Source organism: Alosa pseudoharengus, unplaced genomic scaffold (genome assembly GCF_046254945.1).
Source record: "Alosa pseudoharengus isolate Yale_2024_CS ecotype anadromous, Long Island Sound unplaced genomic scaffold, YU_APseudo_1.1 YU_APseudo_1.1_scf_6, whole genome shotgun sequence".
NCBI classification, from domain to species: Eukaryota; Metazoa; Chordata; class Actinopteri; order Clupeiformes; family Clupeidae; genus Alosa; species Alosa pseudoharengus.
The window spans coordinates 8,484,109-8,494,108 of NW_027468848.1; the positions used below are offsets into that span (position 1 = coordinate 8,484,109).

General features: G+C 44.6%; 1 protein-coding gene across 1 annotated transcript in view; it reads right to left on the minus strand.

The window, feature by feature from the left end:
* The window catches only part of LOC143106468 (rap guanine nucleotide exchange factor 1-like), a 42,102-nt gene that overhangs the window by 28,427 nt on the left and 3,675 nt on the right, over positions 1-10,000 (minus strand). Inside the window, exons 5-6 of the mRNA XM_076270743.1 lie at positions 4,607-4,727; positions 1,762-1,942 (exon numbers count right to left, since the gene is read on the minus strand). Of these exons, the coding sequence (XP_076126858.1) occupies positions 1,762-1,942; positions 4,607-4,727 (302 nt within the window). The remainder of the gene's footprint in view (positions 1-1,761; positions 1,943-4,606; positions 4,728-10,000) is intronic.

The window sequence follows — 10,000 nt, forward strand, 5'->3', positions numbered from 1 at the left end:
GAATATGGATGCAGCATGTAATGACGCAGTTAACCATGGTTCTGATTGGCTGGCGGGGTGGATATTAATTCTGAATTTCCCCTTGGGGATCAATAAAACATCTATCTATCTATCTATCTATCTATCGAATAACGGGACACCGATGAAGTAGATCTGGTAAAAAAAAAAGTGTAAGCACCATTCCATATCAATGCTTAGGAATGGTAACTATAACAATCATAGCAGGACGGCGGTTGAGCCTGGAAGCAGGCTTCGCAACAATGGAATCAACTGTAAACAAGCTAACTATCCATGCTATCTCTGTTAGGGCCAAAGAAAGATACACAAACTGAACAAGTCGGCTTTTTTTTAAGCGGAACCACTTGTTTTCTTTGCGTGCTGTAATAGCATGACTATTGCCTCTAGACTGAATGTGCGTCAAGAGTTTTTCGTCTCGCCCTAGTCCTTTAATTCCGTCACTCAGGACCATTCACTCAGCATGGAGTCAGTTAACATCCTGGTAACACTCTGCATGGATACAGCTAACTTCCAGTTAACACTCAAATTCATGCAGGCTAATTCAATCTCCCTGGATACAGCTAGTATCTGATCTAGCTAACACTAAAACGTATGCAGGCCAATTCAGCCAGCTTGGACACAGGCAGCTAACATCTGATCTAGCTAACACTACCACTTACTCAGGCCAATTTAGCCAGCTTGGACACAGCTAACATCTGATCTAGCCAACACTACCACTTACTCAGGCCAATTTAGCCAGCTTGGACACAGCGAACATCTGATCTAGCCAACATTACCACTTACTCAGGCCAATTTAGCCAGCTTGGACACAGCGAACATCTGATCTAGCCAACACTACCACTTACTCAGGCCAATTTAGCCAGCTTGGACACAGCTAACATCTGATCTAGCCAACACTACCACTTACTCAGGCCAATTTAGCCAGCTTGGACACAGCTAACATCTGATCTAGCCAACACTACCACTTACTCAGGCCAATTCAGTGTGCCACATGTAGATTCCAAACCGTAAGGGGCTGTGATAAACGGTAGTACTGTACCAGCGCCTGTCAACAGTCGGAAGAATGGCAAATATAGGCTCACATAGACTGTTTCCTGACCACCAATGTTGTTTTTTTGTCAGTTTGTAATTTTGAAAAGGAAAAAAAAAAAAAGCTTGTAAATGATTCCCAATCGCTAGAGACCAGACTCTATTCAATTTGTGAGTGAGTTTGGCTTGCCAGGCTAACAGCTAGCATCTTATATAACACAACAAATGGGGAGGGGCTCACGTACGACCTGATGCGAGGAAGGGGGGTGAGGGTCAGTCCATCAGACAACACACACACACACCACATCCTTCCTTCCTCAGGGGATGAGGGCAGTAAGCGGACGGTTCATGAGGGGTGCCCATGACAACACACCTTTCCCATCAACACCACCCTCATTTCCCCCCGTCACTCACACAGAGATGTGGTCAGCCCACAGAGGCCACTCATGGATGTGTGTGTGTGTGTGTGTGTGTGTGTGTGTGTGTGTGTGTGAGAGTGTGTATATATGTAGGGATGTGGTCAGCCCACGAGACTGCTGCAGGAAGACAAGGCTCATGGACGTGTGTGTGTGTGTGTGTGTGTGTGTGTGTGTATATGTTATCTAGGGATGTGGGGACCCCATAGAGGTGACTGCAGGAAGAGAAGGCTCATGGACGTGTGTATAAGTAGTGTGTATAAGTATAAGTATAAGTGTGTGTGTGTGTGTGTCTTACCCAGCGTCTCACAGCTGGTGTTGCGTGAGCACTGTCCACTGTCCTGCTCGATGGAGGAGAGCTGCTCGTCCGACTTGCTGAGTTTGCCCATGCTGCTGCAGGGGGACAGACGCGGAGACTCGCCGCCGTACGAGTGACTTCCCCCAGAGAAGCGCCGCTGGAGCGCGTCCGCCTCGTAGTCCTGACACACACACACACCATACATACACACACCATACACACACACACACACACACACACACACACACACACACACACACACACCATACACACACAGACACCACACACACCATACACACACACACCATACACACACACACACACACACACACACACACCATACACACACAGACACCACACACACCATATACACACACACACACACACACACCATACACACACACACACACACACACACACACCATACACACACACACACACACACAGATAAGCAAGTGCCCATGGGCCCAACAAACACACACAAAGACAATTTTCTGCTGTAGAATTCACTTTCTAGAGCAAACTTGTTCTGAGCAGCTTGGCGTTTTTATATATTTTGATATTTTGTATTTTAGGGACTTTCTATTCTGACAGACACGTGGCCTCATGAGAACAGCAGATTTGAGTTCATGAACAGGTTCATGGTTCATGAACAGCTCATGTGAGGTAGACCTCAGTAGCACAAACACAAACACGATCATGCACGCATACGCACGCACGCACGCACACACACCAGTGTTTCCCCTACAATGTATTCATCAGCGGCGCAGCGCCGATCCTGGAATTCAAGCGCCACTGCAAAAAAAGTTGGCTAATTAAAAAAAAAAAAAAACACGCAAGTGAACTTCAGGAACAGCTGCCGTTCGTTCAGGTTTGATGTCAACAAATGATAGTAGGCTAACGTTGAAGGCGCAGTCAGGGATTCCACAGGAGATCACGCTTGTTTGTGTTTATGTTTAAGTTTATTAGCAGACGCAATTTTGTGCAAAAAAACGTAGGCTTCATTATGTTAACCAAGGAACCAAATTAAACACGCCAGCGAGGTAGCTCGCCCCTACCTTCAGTAGCCTATTCCCAGATAAATTCCACGCAGTGTTTCGTTTTTGTTTGTGATACAGGCAATGCTTTCAAGCCCTGTGTTGCTAACATACCTAGGCTGTGAAACTAAGTTCTAGCTAGCCTATTGGTGGGTTTAATTGAATTTGAGTAATAGGATACGCAACCATTTACATCTGGAGATAGTTTGTAATTCCTGTAGAGCTTACCAAAATTATAGAAATGATACAAGACACTTATCTGCTATAATCCAAGATAGATTTTCTCAGAGTTTTTGAACATTTATTTTACCAAATGACATGGGAAACATAATTCATTTCATCCACATATTCTTATGCACCATGCACAACAACGCTACTAAGTTAGCTTAAAACCGTGAGAATCAAGCAAGCCTCACGGGCCGTCACGGCATTAAAGTGACAGGCACTCAATTCGACTTGCACAGCACCAATACAGTGTAATGACATGAAAGAGAAGTCTTATAGTTTATAGAGTGCTGTGCAAAAGTTAAGACACCCATGCTGAAATTGACTAAAGGGAGGAATAAAAAACATCTTTTGCCTTTTGTCTTAATGCCTTAATTAAAATAGGACATCAATTATTTTTTAATGCATCATAAAATGTATCGTAAATAAATAAATGTTATTATATAAATAAATGTCTTAACTGATGCACAGCACTGTCTGTGGTCCCCAAACTTTTTCTTCCGAGGGCCAGCTTACTATGCCTGGCTGTAAGAGAGGGCCAGAGACTCGGAGTATATCAGTAACCATAAATAGCTTAGTGCTGTGAACAACAGCAGTCTACCTTAGTTGAATATTCCATTACATTTAATCTATAGGCTATTGCAATTTAATACCATTGTTAGCTGTGTTTATATTGCCATCATGCCATATCAGTGTAAAATGTAACTAGAAATTAAATAATACAAAGTATTAGCAGGTAGTCCCAAAAGTATAGTTCATTAAAAATGTGTGAACTCTGAACTCTGAAAATGTAAAGTTCTCAAACTATGAGAATTTTATGAAGTGCAGAAGTGGTCTGAAATGACCACCATTCTAACTTTCACTCACCTGAACTTGTGAACATTGTATGAACATTTGAACAAATAAAAATAATTATCCCAGAAAATCCCAGAAATATGACTTGAATATAAGTTAGTTAGTTATTAACAATTCATTGATAAACTTTTAGAATACTTTGAGCACTGATGCATTCAGCACAGGCCTCTTACTGTACATTGTTAGGCCTACATTTCATTGCGTTTTTGATGGCAAACGCGAAACAGCGCCAAAACAACCACCAGTGGATAAAAAGAGTATTACATGTGTACTGTTAAGACTCGCCATAGAGAATGAATGGGGGAAATTACGGAGGTTATAGTTTGACGATGTCGTATTCCTGTGCGGGCCGGTTGCTATATACCACGGACATGTTTTGGGGGGCCACCCAAAATGAGGTGGCGGGCCGTAGTTTAGGGACCACTGTTCTAAATAGTAATAGTTTGTACAGTGGCCTACAGTGTACAGTTGTACAGTGGCTAATTACTAATAATGTAAATGAAAAAGGTGAAAGAAAAACATGAATAAGTAACAAGTACTGCAATAATCATGCTTTGTAAATGCTTGTGTTGATGGTTATGTCATAATTTTTAAATCAATCTGTCCATTTCTTTCACAAAATTCACACCAACACGCACGCACACACACGCAAGCATCACCCATCTACACACACGCACACAAGCATCACTCATCTACACACACACACACACACACGCACGCACACACACCTGTTTGGTGATGCCGATGGGAAGACTGGAGCCGCTGGTGTCTCTGCTCATGGGCGCCACCACTGCCACACGTGTGGGAGACGGAGCCGACTGGCGCTTCTTAGGAGGAAGGGCTGGAGGACTGGAGAGAGAGAGAGAGAGAGAGAGAGAGGGAGAGAGAGAGAGAGAGAGAGAGAGGGAGAGAGAGAGATATGGAGAGAGAGAGAGAGAGGGAGAGAGGGAGAGAGAGAGAGAGAGGGAGGGAGAGAGAGAGAGAGAGAGATATGGAGAGAGAAGGAGAGAGAGAGGGAGAGAGGGAGAGATTGGTGGAGAGGTAAAGAGAGAGAGAAACATGGTGGAGAGCAAGAGGGCAAGAGAGGGAGTGAGAGAGAGAGGGAGAGAAAAAGAAAGCAGGGTTTAATTATGTTTCACAGAGTAACTGTCCCTTCGTTCATTACTTACATACTGTGGAGCGGATTGAGAAGGATGAGACACACCAGGGACCAACTGAGGTTATATAACACACATACTCTCCACACACACACACACACACACACACACACACACATACTCTCCACACACACACACACACACACACACACACACACACACACACACACACACACACACACACACACACACACACACACACACACACACACACACACACACACACACACACACACACACACACACACACACACACACACACACACACACACACACACACACACACACACACACACACACACACACACACACACACACACACACACACACACACACAAAGCTGAGGCAGGATTAGAGACAGTGGAGATGGCAAGAGAAGAGAGTGTGCATTTGCATGTGAGTGTGTGTGTGTGTGTGTGTGTGTGTGTGTGTGTGTGGAGAGTATGTGTGTGAAGAGTCTACTGCTATGAGCATGTGTGTGTGTGTGTGTGGGTGAGGAGAGGGTGTGTGTGTGTGTGAAGACTGTACGTGTGTGAGGAGGCTTTTATGAGAGTGTCTGTGTGTGTATGGAGAGTGTGTTAAGTGAGCGTCTGTTCTGAGAGAGAGAGAGTGTGTGTGTGTGAGGAGTGTACATGTGTGAGGAGGCTGCTATGAGAGCTGCTATGAGAGTGTGTGTGTGAAGATGCTACATTCTCCTGTGTGTGTGTGTGTGTGTGTGTGAAGAGGCTACATTCTCCTGTGTGTGTGTGTGTGTGTGTGTGTGTGAAGTGTGTGTGTGTGTGTGTGTCGTGGCACAGGGTCCGCTCCATAATCATCCTCCAGGAGAAAGCCCAGGACCGAGAGAAACTCCTCTTCAAATTCATCAAAATCATGAAGGTAAAGTAAAAGGCTACATTCTCCTGTGTGTGTGTGTGTGTGTGTGTGTGTGTGTGTGTGTGTGTGTGTGTGAAGAGTGTATGTGTGTGAAGAGGCTGCATTCTCCTCATTCCAGCGGTGGAATGCATCTCTGGCCACAGACCACAGCTCTCCTCTAAGCCCCTGGAGTCACTGATCGATCTCCCGCACTCTCACACAAAACAAACACACAAAACAAACACACAAAACAAACACCACACACACACACACCACACACACCACACACACACACACCACACACACCACACACACACACACACACACACACACACACACACACACACACACACACACACACACACACACACACACACACACACACACCTGTAGCCCTGCTGTTTCACTTAAACTAATGCCAAACGCAAGACAGTGAGAAGTTCTGTATTTTTTTACACAGTGCCGATACACAACACTCAAGCAAACCTCACTAAACTAGCAAAGTCTGCATTGTAAAACACACACCACCTCACACAGTCTCACTAACACAGCTAATATAGCTAACCCACAGAACAACACACACACACCACCTCACACAGTCTCACGAACACAGCTAACACACAGAGCAACACACACACCACCTCACACAGTCTCACTAACACAGTTAAAACAGCTAACCCACAGAGCAACACACCACCTCACACAGTCTCACGAACACAGCTAACACACAGAGCAACACACACACCACCTCACAACACAGTCTCACTAACAGAGAGAGAGGAGGTGGAGAGAGGAGGTGGAGAGAGGAGGATGTGGAGAGAGGAGGAGGTGGAGAGGAGGTGGAGAGAGGAGGATGTGGAGAGAGGAGGAGGTGGAGAGGAGGTGGAGAGAGGAGGATGTGGAGAGAGGAGGAGGTGGAGAGGAGGTGGAGAGAGGAGGATGTGGAGAGAGGAGGAGGTGGAGAGGAGGTGGAGAGAGGAGGATGTGGAGAGAGGAGGATGTAGAGAGAGGAGGATGTGGAGAGAGGAGGTGGAGAGAGGAGGTGGACTGTTTCTCCACATCCTGTGGCAGAAGATACTAGGCCGTGGTTGGTGTGTGGAGTGTGACATCACCAACACTACCGACATGCCTCCAACTAAAGGCTCATTCACTCACTCACACACACACACAACTCACTATAACATGACTGGGACCTCTTCAACTAGCGGCTCAGTCACACAGCTGGTTGGAGACAACGCAACACACACAGGGACATTATCTTACACTGACATGACTGGCGTTTGTCCAACTGACAACTCATCCACACACACACACACACACACACACACACACACACACACACACACACACACACACACACACACACACACACACACACACACACACACACACACACACACACACACACACACACACACACACACACACACACACACACGCACAGAGTGAACATTATTTTATACTGACATCACTGGTGTTTGTCCAACTTACAGCTCATCCACACAGCTGGTTAAAGCCACACACACACACACAGGGCTATATTTTATATTGGCGTATGTCCAGCTAACAACAGGTCATCCACAGAGAAGATGAGAACAGGATAGCAGAGAGACCCAAGGAAAAACAAAACATACTTCTATGTGTGGCAATATCCTCAGCTGCCCGACACACACACACACACACACACACACACACACACACACAGTCATGATCTTAGACTGGAAGAATGACGCTTGCGTGTGTTAAGGAGGACGTGTCATCTTGAGGGCTCGTAAGAGTGAGACCCAGTCTAAACAAGACAGCCTCTGGCTACACACACACACTTGCTCTGTCTAGACTTCGCCGGTGTGATTCACCATCTCTGTTCTAACTCGCTCTCACACACACACACACACACACACACAGACACACACACACACACACACACACACTTTACTTCTTTATTTGTGTCCACAAGTCAGAATAAATATTACGTTAGGACACAAATTTAATGTGTGTAATCATTGCTCAGCAAAGATTCAGTCATGTGACTGTTGACAATAACAAAGCAACAGCACAACAGATGTTATGGACACTTGGATACAACACTTCCAGACGTCTAATAATGGATGAAATCACTTTTGTAAATCCAGCTATGCTGAGACCCCTAGTGATCAGCCTATGTACTGTACGTGACCCAACCTGCCAAATATAAGCACAAGATATTGGGATTTGGAGCCACGACCGCAAATATGCTGTACAAGAGGCTGATATTTCACCAGCTTTGTTAAATAGGCTGAAGGTTAAATAGGACACAGACACGGACACAGACACAGACACAGACACAGGCACAGAGACACACAGACACACAGACACACAGACACACAGACACACACACACACACACACACACACACACACACACACAGAGAAAGAACAAGGCTCTGGTGGGGCCCTGCTTCTGAGTTGCAGGCAGCGAGGTGGCAACAGTTTGCAGAGGAAGTCTCATCTCATCTCATCTCATCTCATCTCATCTCATGTGTTGCTGCTGCTGCGTTGGGCTCCAACCCTTAAAGACGAGCCATCTCAGAACGCCGACTACATAGAGTTCCTTTTCAGAATACACACTATATATAGGTCCTTCTCAGAATACACACTATATATAGTTTCTTCTCAGAATACACACTATATAGTTCCCTTTCTGCACCTCTGCTCTACCATGCTGGGGAAATAATGTCAAGTGTGCAAGGTGCACCGACAACAACATGAGCCAGTCTCACCTGGTCTCCTTAGCCCAGGGGTCTCAAACACCCGGCCCGCGACGTATGTCAAAATAATAATGTAATCCGGCCCTTGAGACTTTTTAATTGTGACAAACAACGATACTGATTAAAATAGACGATAGTTCCAAGTACGGTGACAAATCTCATTTGTACTCTGCTCCACTATGTGCTAGACATCCAGAGCTTCATTCAAACCCAAAATCGCTGCGCAAAGTTTTCAGGAAATAGGCCTACTTGTATTACACGCGAGAAACACAAAGACGTGCATTTGTAATGACGCGGAAGCGATGCAAGCCATAGTGTTGCAGAAATTGAAGCAGAAATTAAGCAGAAATAGGCCTACACCAAATGTTGAAAAACGTTTACGTGTGATAAAGTCTTAGGTAGGCTATGTTATTCACCTATTCTAAATATGAAGGAGAATATCCTTTTGGAGATTATGATCGATCGTCTATTGAATGGAGGTGCATCTGCGTGTATACGACGGTGTCCACTAAGCATACCATGCTTATTTCGACCCTCTGCCCAACATAGCTTGGAGGTTGCAGTGGTAATCGTGATGATAGTGTCCGTAATGGACGTGGTACAGACAGCAGGGCTAGTAGAAATAGGGCTCTAAACTACAAAGTCACCTGCAATATGATGCGAACTTCTGGGTACTCAGATTACCCGCCATAGGAACTGATTTAACCAGAATACTTTATTGTAGGCCTTGTGGTTTAGAAACCATATACATCTTAGGTGTTGATATACATCTTAGGTGTTTTCCTGTTAATTTGTTATGTGGGTAATATGAAAAAAGTAAAGTAAACCTGCTCAAATATGTTCATCCAGTATTTATTGAAAGGTGCATCATTTGAGGTGCTTGCCATCCAGTGGCAAATTAGATGGGTAAATTTACCCCCTTCATAAACTTTTTGTTTTACTCAAAGATTTTTACATTTACAGTAGGACTTTATCTCTGACCACTTTCAAGCCATGGCCTTTTGACATTTTGATATAAAAATCCAATGGTGTTGCTTTCTTAACCCTGACGCCTATAGTTTGCCAGGTTTAAAAAAGTTATGAGAGGAAAATATTTTTATTTGGTGTGAAACACACACATACCTGTTTTTATGCTTTTCATTTGTTTTATAATTTGTATTAATATTTATTTTATCATTATTTTATTTATAAGCTAAGGTTGCTAGCACTTTCTGTTTGCAGTTTTGTGTGGTATTTGAAAAAAAGAACATTGCATTTTCAGAAATAGCCGGCCCTCCAATCAGATGACGTTGGCAGAATTGGCCCCCAGCTCATTTGAGTTTGGGACCCCTGCCTTAGCCTCACTAGTATGGGTCAGTGTGTAAACA